Source organism: Orycteropus afer, unplaced genomic scaffold, assembly GCF_000298275.1.
Source record: "Orycteropus afer afer isolate SDZICR_OR568_19922 unplaced genomic scaffold, OryAfe1.0 scaffold00263, whole genome shotgun sequence".
In the NCBI taxonomy this organism is placed as follows: Eukaryota; Metazoa; Chordata; class Mammalia; order Tubulidentata; family Orycteropodidae; genus Orycteropus; species Orycteropus afer.
In genome coordinates this window covers 368505-388185 of record NW_006921850.1, presented here as the reverse complement: position 1 = coordinate 388185, position 19681 = coordinate 368505, and the positions used below count along the sequence as shown (strand labels likewise).

At 38.4% G+C, this 19681-nt stretch overlaps 1 protein-coding gene across 1 annotated transcript in view; it reads right to left on the bottom strand.

Moving 5' to 3' along the window:
• Nucleotides 1-19681, bottom strand: part of VPS41 (VPS41 subunit of HOPS complex) — a 284325-nt gene that overhangs the window by 53117 nt on the left and 211527 nt on the right. The window contains exons 15-17 of the mRNA XM_007950103.1: nucleotides 18993-19074; nucleotides 15235-15327; nucleotides 1803-1930 (exon numbers count right to left, since the gene is read on the bottom strand). Coding sequence (XP_007948294.1) covers nucleotides 1803-1930; nucleotides 15235-15327; nucleotides 18993-19074 — 303 coding nt within the window. The remainder of the gene's footprint in view (nucleotides 1-1802; nucleotides 1931-15234; nucleotides 15328-18992; nucleotides 19075-19681) is intronic.

Below are 19681 nucleotides of genomic sequence, written 5' to 3'. Positions count from 1 at the left end.
TACTTCTGTAGTGATACTGCCTCGGAAACCCAAGGAGGGGTCGCTATGAGTCGGGGCCGACTCGACGGCACATAACAACAACAACAACAACAACATGAAGTATATAATAGCATCATGAAAAACTCTGAAATATTCTGAGAATTACCAAAACATGACACAGACACATGAAGTGAGCTCATGTTGTTGGAAAATGGTGCCAACAGACTTGTTTGAAGCAGGGTTGCCACAAACCTTCAACTTGTAAATGGCAGTTTTTTATCTGTAAAGTGCAATAAAACAAGGTATACTGTATTGCTATGGGATTAACTATATATGACCAACAAGTACTTCTTTCTCAGAGCCTTGCCTCACATCTCACCCAAAATTTTGAAAACCTGTAAAATTCATGTAATAAAAAATGTCCTTACTGGGAACCACGTCTCATTTTTTTTTTTTTTATTTTTTTTGCAGAAATCCATACACTAGAAAGAAATTACGATCCAGAATGAAAGCAATTCTCATTCTAGTAATAGAAAAATTGGTAAAAATTCTTACAAGCAAGCTTCAGCTAGATGGGTTATATTCCAACAATTTATTTGTAAAGGAGCTGTATAAAATCCGAATGTCTTTCTTTCTGTTGAAGCAATGTTTTTCACACTGGTTAAGTGCCTATGCCAGTTCCTTGAAGCCAAAATGAGTTAGACTGAACTGTAAGTTCATTATTAAAAGGACTATGAAATCCAAACAACAATGTTTCCATGAGAAAATGATCAACTTAGAATGCTACCAGCACAACTCTCTAACAAAATTCTTATACCATCCTGAGTTCTAGGTCATTTTTGTATAACTTTCTTAATCTTGGGCAAAAATATAGGACGATGGGAGAGAGGGTGGTCTGAATTGGTTGGAGTACAGAGGATGGCTAATGCAGAGTACTCCTGAATATACCTGAAGGAGACTTCCTGTTTCACTAGAACAAGGCTCCTTGAAGGCAGAATGTATCTTGGCACAAAGCCTGGGTCATTGAAAGTCCCCAATAAATATGCAAACTATTAACCACAGATTCTACTTTCTGAGCCCTGACATAGTGCCAGGCACTGTGCTTATCCCTGATGACATCTCATTTAAACCTTAAAATAATCACAATAAGGAGATTGTTACATATAGGTTTATAGCTAAGGAATCTGAGGTCTGAGAGATTAAAACTGGCTCAAAGATCCAAGATCAACAACACTGAGCCTCATTCGCTGGGCAACTCCTCTGCATGTGTGGCTTAAGAACTATCACGCTTCCCTCCCTGACCACTGCCTCTACCAAGTGCTAATGATAGGCTTCCTCTCCTCTGTGAAACTGTCCTGCTGAAGCTGTCCTGTTGGCATAGTCTGTGATTATGCCAACAGGACAGCTTCATACCTTTTCCTTATTTTTTAATTGTTCACTTGGGGTTTATGAAAGGCTTTTACTAAGCAGAGTACATACAGGTATAAAAGGCTTCTGCCTACATCTCCTCATTCCACTGCCGCCACTATTTGTTATTGAGTCGACTCCAACTCATGGCAACCTCATCTATGTCACAGTAGAACTGCACTCTGTAAGGTTTCCAATGGCTGAGTTTTTCTAAGTAGACTGGCAGGCCTTTCTTCCAAGGTGCCTCTGGGTGCACTTAAATAGTCAACCTTTCCATTAGCAGCTGAGCAGCTAAGCACATTAACTGTGTGTACCACTCAAGGACTCTGCTCCCCATTCAGAGTTTGCCAAATCTAAAATATGAAAAACTTCTGATGGAGACTGATTTGGAAAAAGCAGCAGTAAAACATACTCACAATTCTGCCAGGGTTTTCAGTAAGGTTCTGTTTTGACTGTCTTTCTTCAAGTGATCCCGAACAGCTTGAACTATTACTGAATTGTTGTACAGATCCCCAGGCCACTCTCGAATTAGTGTGGCAAAACCCTAAGAAAAGGGAAAAAAAAGAAGTCTTCAAATAGGATAACAATCCAAATAGTTTAAACAGTACTTAAAAGTACCATATAACTGATCAAACAACTTTATAATTAAACCTTTAGTCAATAAATGTTTCATTAACTTTCAGACTCTGGGTTGCGGGGAAGTAATGAACTAGGGGGCAGGGAGAATTACTGCACATTAATCACCATTTAACATTCTTGGCAAGCAGGTGGTACTATTCTCTTCTGTTCTTACTCTATGAACTGTACAACTGAAAAAGAGTTCCTGTTCCTTCTATAAAGTTCCACTGCACATACAGAGTTCAGGTTTGCCTTGCTCCATTCTCACTCTAAACTAACTATAAAGCTTTGGATAGCACTTTTAATATCTTACAGATCTATCCAGGTTGGCTGCTTTCCCCACTTTCTATGTACTCAGGTCTGGGCTTCTGTGTACATCTGTAACAGCTGGCAGTACTTGGTGGCCCTGCTTGGGCCTAGGCTGTTCCCATGGTGAAACACTCCTTTGTGGGTTCATGTATCATATACTAAGGAGGTTTAGCATCCTACTTTTAACAAGTTACCATCTTTGTCCTCTTTCTGCTCCGACTCCTAATTCTAGTTTGATTTTGGGTTTTGGGACTCTGTCTTGAGTCTTATAACTGAGCTTTCCCTCTGGTCACTCTGAATCTTAAGTTTTGTAGTTCTGAGAGAGGACTCTAGATGCCTTGATCAGATCCTCCCTCCACTCAAAGACTAATTCTTGTCCAGTATTCTCCTAAACTGTAAGAGAATAAATTCCTGTTTGTTAAAACCATCATTTGTGGTATTTCTGAGCTCTGGTGGTATAGTGCCTAAGGTATTTGACTGCTAACCAGAAGGCTGGTGGTTCAAACCCACCAGCCACTCCTTGGAAGGAAGATTGGGCAATACTTCCGTGGGGATATTGCCTCAGAAACCCAAGGAGCGGTCGCTATGAGTCAGATACGATTCGATGACAATGAGTTTGTTTTTTTTTTTTGGTTTAACCAGAGGCTGGCAGTTCAAACCCACCAGACACACTCTGGAAGGAAGACTCCAGTCTACTTTCATAGAGATACTGCCTTGGAAACCCAAGGAGGGGCACTATGCATCGATGCATCGGGAACAACTCAACAGCAGTGAGTTTTTTTTTTTTTTTGGTTTAGAGAACCAAGACAATGTCTTTACTTATGCCTATAAATGCACCTATACCTACACATGATACACTCACATGCATCTTCCTATAGCCATATATGCACACACATCTACCTGTGTAAACACATACATATTTTTTGGTTGTTAATATTACAGTTGCAAAACTGACTATATTCTAGTATTTACTGAAGTTGTCCCTTTTTCTTGTGTACTTCTTGGTGTCTTCATTTACCTTGGTCAAGCTGTGCTGACCTCCCCCATATTCTGAACTGCCTTTCCCATTACCAGAATTAACACTTGTCATACTATCTAGTAAGCGATCCTCGCTCCCCCATCCCTAAAAAACCAAAACCAAATTCACTGCTGTTGAGTCAGATCTGACTCACAGTGACCCCTCTTTGGGTTTCTGAGGCAGTATCTCTATGGAAGTAGATTGCCCAGTCTTCCTTCTGAGAAGTGGCTGATGGGGTCTGAACTTCCAGCCTTCTGGTTAGGAGTCAAGTGTCTTAGGTACTACACCACCAGACCTCCATCCCTAGTAACCATTACAGAATGTTGCTTTCTATATGTGTAACTATTCTTGACTTTCTATAAAAGTGATATTATGCAGTATTTGTCTGTTTGTGTTCGATTTATTTCACTCAGCATAACATCCCCCAGTTCCATCCATGTTACAAGATATGTACTATTCCATTGTATGTATATACCACATTTGTTTATCCATTCATCTGTTGCTGGGCACTTTGGTTGTTTCCATCTTTTTGCTAATGTGAATAATGCTTCAACAAATGTGTGTGCACATATGTCCATTTATGTTACTGCTATTTTATCTCTAGGATATATACTAGGAGTAGGACTGCTGGATCATTAGGTATTTCTATTTTGTGCTTTTTGAGGAAGCACTATACCATTTTCCATAGTGGTTGTGCCATTTTACAACCCCAAACAGAATATATAAAAGTTGCAATCTCCCTACAACCTCACTAGCAGTCTTCTTCTTCTTCTTTTTTTTAAATCTTTGACATTTTTACTGGGGTAAGATGGTATCTTATTGTAGTTGGCTAATGAGGAGCTCTGGTGGCATAGTGCCTAAGGCATTTTTTTGTTTGTTTGTTTGGTTTTTTTAATGGCTAAGATTATGAGCATTGTTTCATGTATTTGTTGGCCTTCAGAATGTCCTCTTTGGTGAAGTGCCTGTTCATGTCCTTTGCCCATTTTTTGATTGCGTTGTTTGTCTATTTGCTGTTGAAGTCTCCTATGTATTTTAGAGATCATAGGCTTGTCAGACAGGTCACTGCCAAACATTTTTTTTCCCAGTCTGTTGGTTCTCTTTCTCCTCTTTTGGTAAAGTCTTTTGATGAGAAAGCAATTTTTAGGAGGTCCTAGTTATTAAATTATCTTCTGTTTCTTGTATATTATTAAAAACAAAAAAACACCAAATTCACTGCTGTCGAGTTGGATCTGACTCATAGAGACCCCTCCTTGGGATTCTGAGGCAGTATCACTACAGAAGTAGATTGCCCAATCTTCCTTCTGAGGAATGGCTGGTGGGTTTGAACCTCCAGCCTTCTGGTTAGCAGTCAAATGCCTTAGGCACTACACCATCGCATTGTAAGTTATGCTTAATATGGTATTTAGACTGAAACTGTTGTTTTTGTTGTTATGTGCCAACGAGTTATTATGTGCCATTTTGTTGTTATGTGCCATCACTCAACTCATAGTGATCCCTCCTTGGGTTTCCTAGGCAGTATCACTACGGAAGCAGATTGCCCCATCTTCCTTCCAAGGAGTGGCTGGTAGGTTTGAACTGCTAGCCTTCTGGTTAGCAGTCAAGTGCCTTAGGCACTATGCTACCAGAGCTCCCAGACTGAAAACTAGATCCCTTAATTTTCTTCTTTTTTTTTTTTTTTTAAATCTTCTAAGAACTTTATAGTTTTAGCTTTAACATTTAAGTCTTTGATCCATTTTGAATTCATTGTTCTACATGGTATGAGGAAAGGATTTTGTTTCATTTTCTGTAAACGGATAACCAATTTTGCCAGTACGGTCCATGAAAGAAATTGTTTTGTCCCCACTGAATAGATTTTGAGCCTCTGTCAAAGATCAGCTGCCCATAAGGGATGGATTTATTTCTGGGCTCTCTATTCTGTTTTATTGGTCTCCGTGTCTGTCATTGAACTAGTACTATGATGTTTTGATTACCCTGACTGCATAATAAGTTTGAGCTCATGAAATGTGAGGTCTTCTACTTTGTTTTCCTTCTCTAATATTGTTTTAGCTATTTGGGGTCTCTTTCCTTTCCAAATAAAGTTGGAGATTAGTTTTCTCATTTCATTAAAGAGTGCTGTTGGGATTCAGATAGGGATTGCATATATCTATTAGATCACTTTTGGTAGTACTGATGGTTTCAGAAAGTTAAGTCTTCCAATCCATGAGTGCAGGATGTTTTACCATTTATGCGTATCTCTCTGATTTTCTAGCAGTAGTGTTTTATAGTTTTCCTTGTATAACTCTTTTGCATCTTTGGTTAGGTTTATTCCTAGGTATTTTATCCTTTTGGGGGCTATTGTAAATGGTAGTTTTTTCTTGATTTCCTTTTCAGAGCCCTACGTATAAGTGTAGAGGAATCCAACTGATTTGTGTGTGTGTGTGTTAATCTCCCACCCTGCCATTTTGTGGAAATTAGTTTCAGTAACTTTCTTGTGGCATCTCTGGGATATTCTATATATACAATCATGTTACACATAAGTAAGAATAGTTTTACTTCTTCCTTTCCAATTGTATGCCCTTTATTTCCCTTTCTTGCCTTATTGCTCTAGCTAGGACTTCTAGTAAAATGTTGAGTAAGACGGGTGATAAATGGCATTCTTGTCTTGTTCCTGTTCTCAAGAGGTATACTCTCAACCTTTCCTAACTGAGACTAACATTGGTTATTCATTTTGTATATATGGCCTGGATTATGTTGAGGAGTTTCCCTTCCATTCTTATTTTTCTGAGACTTTTTATCAGGAAAGGGTGTGAGATTTTATCAAATGTCTTTTCTGCATTGATTGAGATTATCATGTGATTCTTTTCCTTTTGTTTATGTGGTGAATTATGCTGATTGATTTTCTAATGTTGAACCATCCTTAGATCCCTGGTATGAAACCCACTTGATGATGATGCATTATTTTCTCATAAGCAGCTGAATTCTGTTGGCTAAAATTTTGTTGAGAAATTTCTCATTTATATTCATGAGGAATATTGGTCTGCAATTTTCTTTTTTAGTGGTGTCTTTGCCTGGGTTTAGTATCAGGGTTATGTTGACTTCATAGAATGAATTAGGGAGTATTCTTTCATTCTCTATGTTCTGGAATAGTTTGACTAGAACCGCTGTCAACTCTTCTCTGAATGTTTGGTAGAATTGTCCAGTGAAGCCATGTGGGCTGTGTTTTGTTGGGAGTGACCTCTTTAATTTCTTCTTTTTTTATCAGTCTATTCAAATTTATTCCTTTTCTTATGCTAGTGTAGGTAGGTGTTTCTTAGAAATTTGTCCATTTCTCCTAGGCTTTGAGTTGGAGTATAACTTTTCATAGTATTTGTTGCAGTTGATTTTGTTGTAATGTCACCCATCTCATTTCTTATTTTGGTTACTTGCATCTTCTTTCTTTTTTTTTTTTTTCTTTTGTCAAATTTGTCCAAAGTTTTGTCAATTTTATCAATTCTCTCAATCAACTTCCGGTCTTGTTGATTCTATTGTTTTTATCTGATTTCAATTCTATTTATTTCTGCTCTGATCTTTATTATTTAATTTTTTCACCTGACTGTGGACTTCTTTGACTGATCCTTTTCTAGTTGTAGGGTTAAGCTATTGGTTTTGGCCTTTCTTCATTTCTGATGTGGCATTTATTGCTACATTCTCCTCACAGCACTGCTTGTGCTGTGCCCCAAAAGTTCTGGTATGCTGTTTTCATTCTAATTTGATTCTAAGAAGTTTTAAATTTCACTTTTAATTTCAATTGTGAAATAGTTTTTAAGTAAGATGTTATTCAGTTTCCATGCATTTAACTGTTTTTCTTGTTTTTTCTGTTATTAATTTCTAATTTTATGGTGTTATGATCAGAGAGGATGCTTGTACTATTTTAGTGTTTTTGCATTTGTTGAGGCTCACTCTGTGACCTAAAATGTGGTCTATTCTGGAGAATGATTCATGTGCATTAGAAGAATGTGCATTATGCTGCTGTTGGGTGGGGTGTTTTGTATATGTCTACAAGGTTGAATTGGTTATGTTACATAGATCTTCTGTATCTTTGTTGAGTTTCTTACTAGTTGTTCTATCACTGAAAGTGGTGTGCTGAAGTCTTCTATTATTATTGTAGAACTATTTCTCTTTTCAATTCTGTTAGAGTTTGTTTTATGTATTTTAGAGCTGTGTCATTAGGTGTGTATATACTTATTATGTCCTCTCAGTGGACTGATCCTTTAATCATTATAAAATGCTCTTCTTTGTCCCTTATAATGGATTTTACTTAAAGTCTACTTTATCGGAGATTATTACTGCCACTCCTGCTCTCTTTTGATTATATTTACTCAATATATTCTTTTGTATCCTTTTGATTTTTGATCTATTTATGTTCTTGTTTCTAAGGTGTCTCTTGCAGGCAACATACTGATGAGTTACTATTTTTAAACCCATTTTGCCACTCTCTGTCTCTTGACTGCTGCATTCAAACCATTTACATTCAGTATGACTATCGATAGGTATGAATTTACTGCTGCCATCTTGTTATGCTTTTTTTTTTTTTTTTGGTTGTGTTAATGGTTTCTTTGTTATGCTTAATTTTTTGTGCTGAATCCTTTTTGTTTACTGATTTTCTTTTCATATCCTTCTCATTGTTGAATTTGTTTCTACTGAGTCTTTTAGATTTTCTTCTTTATTTTTGATGAATAGATTTATTACTTTTCTTTGTGGTTATTCTGAAGTTTATCTTTGTCTTCCTAAGTTTGAAACAGTCTTGAAACTGCCTTGACTTCCTCTCCACACAGAAGTTCTATAACTATGCCAATTATTGCCCCTTTCTGTTTTGAAGGTGTTGTTCTTTACCAATTGACAACTCTGGTTCACTGTTTTTATTGTGTTATTTTACTTTTGAGAAATGAGCATCTGGGTTGGTATCTGTGTGATGCTGTCATGTGTCTTGATTTCAGGTTATCGTCTGATATCATGGTTCTCTGTCCAAAGAACTCTCTTTAATGTATTTGTAAGGTTGGTCTGGGTTTTACAAATTCCCTTAATTTCTGTTTATCTTGAAATGTCCTAGTGTCATCATAGTTTTTAAAAGACAATTTTCCTGGATATACGATTCTTTGCTGGCAATTCTTTTCTTTCAGGGTTTTATATATGTCATCCCACTGCTTTATTGCCTGCACAGTTTCTGCTGAGAAATCAGCACTTAGTTTTATTGATGCTCCTTTGTAGGTGATATTTCATTTTTCCCAAGTAGCTCTCAAAATTCTTTGTGTTTAGTTTTGGAAAGTTCGACTATATATTTTGTTGATTTTCTTTTGGGGTCTACCTTGCATGGTGTTCACTGAGCTTCTTAGATGGATATAATCTCATCTTTTCTGGTATTAGGGGAACTCTTCTGTCTACAAATCCTCAAAAATTCTGTTTTTTCCCCTCTCTTCCTTTTCTAGAATTCCAATTTCATGTTAATTCTTCCTTTTGATATTGTCTCACATAACTCCTAGGCTTTCTTCATTGTTTTATCTGATTGTTCCTCAAACAGATTAGTATTCAAGGGATTTGTCCTCTATTTAGTTGATTCTTTCTTCCATTGATTCTTTTCTACTACTATGTCTTTCCATTGAGTTACCTATTTCTGAAATCTTATTGTTAATGGTCTGGATTGCTAGTTGTTGTTTTTGTATGGTTTGTAAGTGTTTGTCATTTTGTTCTTGCATTGTTTTCCCAAATTTTTCTAGGGTTTTGTCTGTGTTTTCCTTGATCTATTTGAGGATCCTAGATATGAGTTTTTGAATTCCTTATCGTTGTTGTTGTTATGTGCCCTCGAGTCGGATCCGACTCATAGCGACCCCTCCTTGGGTTTCCAAGGCAGTATCACTACGGAAGTAGATTGCCCCATCTTCCTTCCCAGGAGTGGCTGGTGGATTTGAACCTCCAGCCTTCTGGTTAGCAGTCATGTGTCTTATGCACTATGCTACCAGAGCTCCTGAATCTATTATCATCTCTTCCTAAGGTTTTCTGCCCCTTTATTTAGCTCATTTGTTAGATCCTTATTTTGTTTCTTCATATGATTATACTGTCTGCTGTCTCTGAGGCATTAAGATGAGTGGAGATGGGGTGACAAGTATATGGTGGTCAGTGACCTTCCAACAGCGTTTGTGGGACTGTGGGGTCCTCCTGGGTTGGTGCTACCAGTTAGTGTGTCCTCTGGAGGTCAGGGCAGGAAGTCGCTAAAGCTGTTGTGAGGAATTGTTTCCCAAATGGATGGACTAGGCCCTCTGCGCATGCACAAATTGGCATCTCAGTAGATGGTGGGGGATGATGGGGTTTACTGTAAGTACAGTCAGCCTGCTAGAGCTATACAGGTGTGGGATGTATGATATTGCAGCTGAGTGGGTACTGGATGAAGGCACTGGGAAGTCCTGTTCATAATTAGGCAGAAGTGCAAATGGCACCTGTTGGGATGTGACAGGCTCAGCTTATGAGGTGATGAGTCTGTCAGGCCAGTTACCAGGCAAAAGCACAGGGCATGCTCTAACCAGTTGCCAGGTCATTGGGGTGAGGGTATACAGGTCACTTGTCTCCAAATGGGCAGCACAGGGGAGAGAGGGCAGTGGGCCAGAGTGTGTACTGCCAATCACCAGGACGGTTGGGAGATTTGACATGTGCTCCACCAGATTGTGTGTTGCTGGCCACTAGGGGAGAGGTGAGGTGGTGGGTGTGAGCAAGTGCCACCAATCATCAGGGCAGTGGGGGGGCATGACATGTGATCTGTGGGAGGGTGTGCCACTGGCAGCCAGAGAAGAAAGAGTGGCAGGAGGCAGCAGGGAAGAGGGTGAGCTGGACACAGGAACATGCACCATGGATTGCCAGGCAGGGGAGGGGTGGTGGAAGAGTGTCATGGTCAGCAGACAGGAGTTGGGGAGCTGCACCTCTGGTCACCAGGAGGATAGGGGATGGGGGAAGCATACTTCAATATTCAATGATCACCAGTTTGGGCACCAGGGTACTTCTTGACAATTGCAGCTGGCAATCAGGGTCCTGCCCTGACCCAATGCACAGGGAAGGGACTGTCTGGAGTCTAATATCTCCAGCTGCTATTCCACAAATCTTCCCCTCTGTGAGTGCCTGCAACCCAGATGTCCAGGGACCATGACGACTGAGAAGTTCTATCCCTGTTTTCTGGCTTCCTCCCTGCTATGGTCACCTACAGCCATAGAACTCATGCACACCTACCTGCAATTTCCCTCTCTAGAGCAGGTTCATGTTCTATTTACCTTGCTTCCCTCTGAATTTGTCTACTCTGCATATCTCTGTCTTCTATGGGGATTTTATGGAGTTCCTTCCTGTGTTCCTTATCTAGGAATGCTGCTTGCTTTATCTCAAGATAGCCAGGCTGTGCTAGGCTGGCTGGCTGGGCATCTACCATCTGCATGTCTTCTTGTTCACTGTTTTCATCCAGCTTCTCCTTTCCGTGTTTGACCAAGTTCATCATTCTTTCGTTTGATGCTTTTGGGTTCCAAGACTATCATTTCAATCTGTTTCACTTGGTTTCTTGTGTCTTTGCTGTACTGAGAAGGCATGGTTTGTCTGACTAAGTTGCCATCTCGCTCCACCTTCTGTTTGGTTACAAATTAATAGGCAGAGCTACATGCATCCAACTAGAAATCCCATAGAAATAATTCAAGAAACATCATTACTTCCCAGGAAAACACAATCACTTCTGATCTTTTTAGAAAAACAAGAAATCTATATTCCAAAGAATTGCAATTTTTTTAACTGCAGTATTTTTTTTTTTCCTTGCTATTTAGCAGTACAAACCTTTCATCCATATAATATGTGACCCAAATATTGCTATTGAGTACCACTACCTGCTTTGTCAATTCTGCTAGATAAATGAAAAATATGTCTTGGAGGAAGTACAGCCAGAATGGTCCTTGTAAGGGAGGATGGTGAAACTTTGTTTCATATACTCTGGACATGTTATCAAGAAGGACCAGTCCCTGGAGGACATGATAATTGGTAAAGTAGAGGGTCCGTGAAAAGAAGACAACCATCAAGATGGATTGACACAGTAGCTGCAACAAAGGGCTCAAATATAGCTAATGATTCTGAGTAGGGTGCAGATGAGGCAATGTTTCATTCTGTTATATATAGGGTCACTGTAAGTTGGAACCAATCTGATGGCACCTAACAACAATCTGATCAATTATGTGATGATTTAATTCATATTTAAACATTAAACTGAATGAGTATAAAAGAAGCCAAAACATGAATTGTTTATGAGTTTATGACAATAAAAGCTAATTATTTAGATGTTCTTAATAGTACAGGTCAGGCAGACATCCTAAAACATTCAGAAGAAAAAACTGACAAGCTCTAATTTTAAGTCACACTAATGTTTTAGGCAGTGCTTATTTCTTTCCTTTCTGCTTCAGTCTAGTTTCCCAGATATGAATCAAGAGGATAATTTTAATGAAACAGGATTTAGAAGTGTTACTTGAAAAAAAGTAAGAGCTGAATCCTGTAAAAGAATTGTGACAGAATTATAAAAATAAGAAAAAATTGCTTTTGTTAGGCTGAAATTACAATACTTTTAATTCTCAATAAAGTTCATATTCTTTTCCATTACTTTCAGAGGTCACTCATAATTCTCTTCCACAAAAATGTACGAAGATGGAATATTTATCAGAGACATTCTGTACTAGAACATACCAGAAAGAAAGATCCATTATAAATCTTTCTTCAATAAAGAAATCTTTTCCAATAACTACAGCTAATAATGTCCTTTCTATTTTTAGATATCCTATAGGATAAAGAGGAGCTCTGGTAGTAGCATAGAGCCTAAGGCACTTGACTGCTAACCTGAAGGCTGGCGGTTCAAACCCACCAGCCACTCCTCGGAAGGCAGATTGGCAATCTACTTCCGTAGTGATACTGCCTCGGAAACCCAAGGAGGGGTTGCTATGAGTCGGGTCCGACTCGATGGCACATAACAACAACAACATAGGATAAAGAGAGTCTCTGGGTGGTGGCAAATGGTAACAACATCTCTGCTAACCAAAAAGTTGGAGGTTTGAGTATACCTAGAGGAGCCCCAGAAGAAAAGGATTCTCCAAACAGTCATTGGAAACGCTATGGAGCACAGTTTTACTCCGACAACAGGGGTTCACCTTGAATCAAAACGGAATCAACAGTTAATTGGTTCAGTTATTTTTTAATAGAACATATTGTTCATTTTCATTATTTTCCAGTTGACTAAGCATATTAATATAGTCTCCCCAGTCAGCTTGTAAACCTTGAAGGCTAGGGCTGTGTTTTCTATTTCTCTTGAATCCAACTGAGTCCTTAGCTCACTGCTAGTTTATAATATGTTCCAAACAAACATATATTTAATTGACCTAAATAGGAAATGAACAAGAACATCCCTCTAACCTACATCCACTGGTACCCATCATACATAGTAGAAACTATTTACCAGAAAATCTTCTTTACGGGTCTAGAAACAAACAGATTCATGCTGTTAGAGAAGGCTCAAATAGGAAATTATAATACACGCTAGTAAGAAGATGAAGTAACTCTACCCCCATTAGCACTGAATTTCATATCCTCCTCTGATAAGAAAGTATGTGATTATTACAGAAATACTCTATTGAACTTTAATTCATGCCACAGCACCTAATACCTTCCCATGCTAAGGATATCATGCTTACAGAAGGAAAGGAACTATTCAGGTCACCTATGCATCAAGACATTCAGGTCTCATATGTCCTAGTTGAAAATAACTGAACACTCTGAACATCAAGCTAAGGGACCACTATCCTAAAGATCCCTTTACATCTTAGGATCTAAAATCATCTCTGAGTTAAAAAGAAGCATTTGCCATATTATCCCCTCCTTAAATGAAATCCTATTGATCAAAATGTATCTTAGCAAGGTAATTAGCACTCAGAATGCACTCAAAGCACATGAGTTTCTCTTCTAATTTCCTCTCCAGACTGATTACTTCTTTCTATTTCCATGTGTTAACCTTTGTTGGAAAAAGACTAGCTGTAAATAAAATCTCCCTTATCTTTAAACCACACAATAAAATATGAAAAGTCAATGACAACCCATACCATGTGGAGTACCCAAAATGAAAAATGATCACTGGGCTAAGACCCTGCACTTTTTAAGTAGCTGATGATTGTGCCACTTTATTAGAGACCACAGGCATTGGGAAGAAGCTAGAGAACAGCAGCCCGAGGTCCAAGGTGTTCCATTTCCTGTTTATGGGTCCTCCCAGCACCAGCCATAGCTCTGAGAGAGAGAGCTCTTCAGCCCTTTCTACAACTTATCCTACAGAAACCTCATCTTACTCTATGGCTAGAAGGGGAAGTAGCTGAGCTTTAGCCACAACACAGCTCACAGTTCTATTAGAGAACTCTTTATATCTGTTTATATCAGGGTTTCCCTATCCTTGGTGTTATAGACATTTGCTAATAGATAATTCTATGGGAGCTGTCTTGTGCATTACAGGGTGTTTAGTAGCATCCCTGACCTCTACCCACTAAATGCCAAAAGCAGTCCCCAGTTGTGATCAGTGCTTTGAACCAGTTTAAGTGGTTCAGTCATGACAAATGCAGTGAAATCTGAATGGACCTGAATTTTTAAAATATGGGTGTACTGGAATAACTGAAACAGGAATAATTATGAGCCAAAGCCCTGGAATGGGACACTTGGAAGAGGTGTCATAAGTCCTAACAGGGGCCTGATGCAAGACACAGGATTACTGCCAGGAATGTGGCATATGACACACATTCAAAGTGGATTGGTCACCATCTCTAAGCCAGGATTCTGCTAGTCAAGAGATCTGGTTGCTAGGCAATACACACACTACCTTTGTTTTTTAAGAGAGAGTTTAAGTTTCTAGAAGGGTGTCAACCCATAATTTTTCTCATTCTGGGACATCCACACTTTACTAATTCCAGTCAGTTCTGGCTTCATTGGCCATGACACAATTGGGAAGAACTGGATTGAAGTTCTGGTTGTTAACAACCAAAAATGTCTTGAGACATTGCCAAATGTCCCCTGGGGAACAACACTGGCCCCAGTTGAGAGCCATTGGCTTATATGTTTGGCTGTCACTCAGTTACTCAACTGAATCAGCATCATCATAAACACATCAGTATGGCTAGTGTCTACCACATTCTGGAATATGGCAGCCACTAAACAAGCTTTCTGAATAAATGCCTCTTAAATGAACAAGCTTAGAAAATTATAATTCCTCTTGGATGCCTGCAAACACCAAATCTAAATTCAAATCCTGGTATGACTATTAAATTTATGGTCTTAAGCAAGTATTTGATTCTTTAATCTTTGGTTTTTGCTTCTATAAAGTTGTAACTTTACTACTTACAGTGTTATTGGGAGTACAGAATGGTAATATTCATGTAAATTGCATAGGTAAAACATGTACTGCCTTTCTCTTTGATCAATAAGCAAACAGATAGTTTTCTAATCTCCTTTCCCACTCCTACCCCCAATTCTCTTTAATCCTCCTTTGGTGAGCTTAGTATTGAGTATCATGCTTTTGACTGTGCTGAATTCTTTAGGGGTAGTACAGGCATCAATAGCATCTGCCATTCTATTTATGAAATCTACAAAACTGCACTTTCTCCTTCTTTAGCTCTCAAATGGATGTAATTTTAAGGAATTCGTTAAAATCAATAAAAATGTGCATGGACTTGGGATTTTTACAGTGTACATAAGTATTAGTTATCAACAGAGTTTATTGATCTCAATTTCATCTACCAAACACACTGTAAATCTGTTTCCTTTAAACCAACTCCTCCATTCTATCATTTTTCTACATTTCTGAGCATTTCCCACTGACAATAAGTAAATATTTTCACAACAGAATGCCGTACCTCATAATCACTTTCCAAAAATTCATGTAAGATCATTTCATAGATGACTGGTTTGAGAACTGGATCCCCTCTTGGCAAATATGGACTAATAGCCTAGGGAAGGAAATGGAAAAAGAAAACCTTATAAGATTGATAAAACAAAACTGTATTGCAATTTGTCATAAAACATAAATGTCTAATTATACTTTTAAAATTTAAGGCAACAAAGAAGGTACTCTGGACAATTATATGAAGAGAAAAGATTCAAATAAACTCTAGTGTAACTCATGACAATGTATTTTAAAAAGTATCTATGTATGTATGTATAAGTGAATGAATGAATGAATGAATGAATAGGAGCTCTGGTAGTGTAGTGCCCAGGCACTTGACTGCTAACCAGAAGGCTGGCGGTTCAAACCCACCAGCCACTCCTCGGAAGGAAGGTTGGGCAATCTACTTCTGTAGTGATACTGCCTCGGAAACCCAAGGAGGGTTCACTATGAGTTGGGTCTGACTCAACGGCAAATAATAACAATAACAGGTTAATCTTTAACTCCCTGTTTTTTTTTTTTTTTTTAATTGTGATTTAGGTGTAAGTTTACAGAGCAAATTCACTTTCCATACAGCAGCTCACATACACTTTGTCTCATGACATTGACTGAAATTTTCCACAGTGCAACAGTTTCCCTCTCACTTCCTCCCCGTAGTTACCTATTCCCTTTGTCCTTCCCTCCATGCATTTCTGTCCCCTCAAGCTGTCTCCCTGTGCATACACAGCTTTCTATTCTCCCATGATATTCTATTCTCCAAGGAGTATATCTACCTAATGTAAATGTCCAGCTCATATGCCTGTCTTATTTTGGCTGGAAGCCACAGGAATGGGTTCAATTCCAGACCTGAAGGGCAGCCAGGGGCCATAGTCTCAGTGGTTCTATCAGGCTCTATCAGACCAGAAAACTTGGTCCCCTCCCCCCTTTTTTTTAATTCTTCTTTCTTCTGGGTGAGGAGAGATCCATCATTGCATCTAGGTAGCTGCTTGCATGCTTTTAAGATCCCAGTAGGACATGGAACAATGTTTTGTGTAGTATGTTATGCCAATTGAGCTTGATGTCCTCTGTGACGAAGGTCCCAAGCCCACAGATCCAGCTACTTGCTTCCTCTGGGTAGCTGGCTATGGCCAAGAAGTGACTACAGCCTTGTCCCTTGTCAGCTCTTCTGTATACCTGTATCTCACTATTCTTGATGACTTAATGAAAATCTAAATAATAGAAGAGAGAAAGTCATAGAGATTATAAAGGTCAATTTCTTAACTAATCAAGGGTCATCTATGTAACTTGGTTACCTTAAACTTAAATATTTCAACCTCTAAAAAGCTCAAAATCATCTCTTGAGAAATTAGGCGCAAATATAGCTTATGCTCTTGGGATACAGGTATTCCCTTGCTTTCTGAAAGTTTGAGACATACCTGTTTTCAGTAGCCAAAAGAAATCTGAAGAAGATTTTTGCTTTTATGGAAAAAAGGTGAAAAGCAAAACTAGCATTCTGTGTTTGTTTTGCAGCAAGCCATTAAAGTGGTAGTGTGCACCCTGAGCATCAAGAGTGATGTCACCAAGTTCCTTCCCCAAGATCTACACTCAGCACGAAGCCACCACAGCTATAAACTGTGCCTGTGCACATTATATGTTAGTGTTATTTTAAGTTTTATGTGTTATTTGTGATGATTTGGTACGTTATTTTTTGGGCCTCGGGAAACTCAAAAATTTTTCCCATATAAGTTAATGGTAAAGCATCTCTGCTTTATGCCATTTTGGCTTTTGAAAGTATTCACAGGAATGCTCTACTTTTGGATAGTGAGGGAAACCTGTATTATCAGGGCTGTCATGAAAGTCAAGTTTCCCACTAATCTTAAAGTACTCTGTAATGCACTATGCACCAAACACCATGCTTTGCACTGGGGACAGAGAGCTAAGGTCACCATTCTCAAAGCATTCTCAGCCCCAGAGGGGAAGATGGCCATATATTTTAACAGATCAATGTAACACTGTGTAATACAAGCTTACAGAATAGGGCTGACAAAGTGCTACGGCAAGCAGAGGAGAATGGTGCATAGTCAATCAGTATATGCTTTAGGTCTATCAGGCAAAGATAAAAGAGGAAGAGCATTTCTGGCAGGTGAACAACATGAGCAAAGGTGTGGAGACATGAACACACATTTGTGGTCAGAGTGATTCAGAGATGTGACATGAGGGTCACTGAAGGGAGATGAGGCTGGAGATGAGGATGGGGTGGGGTCATGAAAAAACTTTGGATTTTATCCTGTAAGCAAGAGGGAAGCAACAGAGATTAAGGAAGTGAGAGTAACACACACACACACACACACGTATATATAGGAGCTCTGGTAGTGTAGTACCTAAGGCACTTGACTGCTAACCAGAAGGCTGGCGGTTCAAACTCACCAGCCACTTCTCAAAAGGAAGGATGGACAGTCTACTTCTGCAGTGATATTGCCTCAGAAACCCAAGGAGGGGTCGCTATGAGCCGGGTCTGACTTGATGGCAAATAACAACAACAAAACAACATGTGTATATGTGTGTGTGTGTGTGTGTGTATACACACACACATATATATATATATATATGTGTGTGTGTGTGTGTGTGTGTATGTATATATAATTTAAGTTAATTATGTATGGAATTGCCTGTAGATCTATTCAGAATTCTACACTCTGAGCAATAGCTCAGGCAAGTTAGGCAATGGCACTAGAGAGAGAGAAAGAAGAGGCCCAACTGGTATCAACAAGGTAAAACTTACAGGAACGAATGATTAAATAGAATAAGGAGAGCAAGATGTCCTTGTCAAGGGCGGTGGCTTGAAGATATTAAGCATGAGGAAATGGGTATGTTGTGATGTCATATCACATACTAAAATGAGAAGGACCAAATTAGGGAAAGAAAATTCACATTAAGTAGAGTTATCCGCAGAGTATACAAGGAGAAATGGCCATCACACAGTTGGGAATATCAAGAGATCAAGGGTATGAAGACATCAGGGTAAATATGGACCCAAGATTGGATGAGGTCCAGCAGGAGCAGTCCAATAAACATAAAGTGTAGTTTTGGCAGGGGGCTGTTCCTTGGGAAGAGTGACACGTATAGGAAGTAAGCACCAAAGGAGTCATAGGCTGACCAGGTGAATAACTGAAGGTACTGAAAAGCATATTTATAGGTCCGAGAAAGCATGTGAAAGAACTAAAAATAATGAGAATTTTAAAAAAGAAAGTTTTAAACAAATACAGGAACACTTTAATGCCTGGTGTGGATATTCTTCACTAAGGTAAACGATAAGAAATGAAATATTAAAAGTACTTGTTAAAGCTACACAGTCAAATTTTTCCATTTGTATTCAAGCAGGCAAAATAGTATTTAAAAAGACTAGTAAATCTGAAAAAACCTTAAGTTTTATAACCTACTAGATAAGATTATTCCTTCATTAAAAAGAACATGAAAACTTATCTGAACAGAGTACTGGAAAGAGATAACAAATAAACATATCATATATATAATGTATAATAATAGCATATATTAATTATACATTTTATTATATATTTTATACATATAAAATATAAGCTAGGTTTATGTTTTGAAACTAATTATTTGACTTTTTTTCCAGCTGAGATAATATTGCTTCCTAATAAAGAACTGAGTCTTTCAACTTTATTTCCATCTCAATGTTAATATACTATATGCAAGATTAAGAGTTAAATATAAAGCTTTGTTTACCTTAAGCTGTCTGATTTCTTTAAATTTATAAACTTCATACTCCCAGAGTGCTGCATTTTTCCCAAGAATTTTCTGGCATTTGCTGTTGGTGAGATTATCCCAGGGAAGAATTATTAAAAAAAAATGAAAATAGACAAAACATTTGTCCTCATTATTTGATAAATCTTTCATCCCAGATTTTTGACAAGCGTCTAACTCAATTGCCAATGCACACTGGTACATTTTATTCACCTGATGATGTACAAAAAGTTGACAGAAATCAGGAAAATTAACACAAAGACTCCTAAGTAAAAAACATCCCTTTCAGAAAACTACAATAGGGGTTTTTCCAAGGATTTTCCTGTTCTGAGTTAACTATCTAGCCAAGGAATGCCAGTTTGGGGCCTTGCCTTACTTAAACGAATTTCATCATACACATCTTCAACCAAAAGAGCGAATAAAGCCACCTCTTGAATTGTTAAAAAAATAGACTACAAAATGACTTCAGAAAATTAGAATCCTATACCTCTATAATCTGTGGGAGTGACTGTACATGTGAATGAAACCTTATTTTAAACATGAAAGAAATACATTTTCTTACATTTCAGGGCTTTAAGAGTCGGCCTTGCAAGCTGTCTCCCAGGGCTGAAGACACAAAGACATGTACAGCCCCAGCAGAAGCCATTCACAAAGACCAACACTGTCACCAT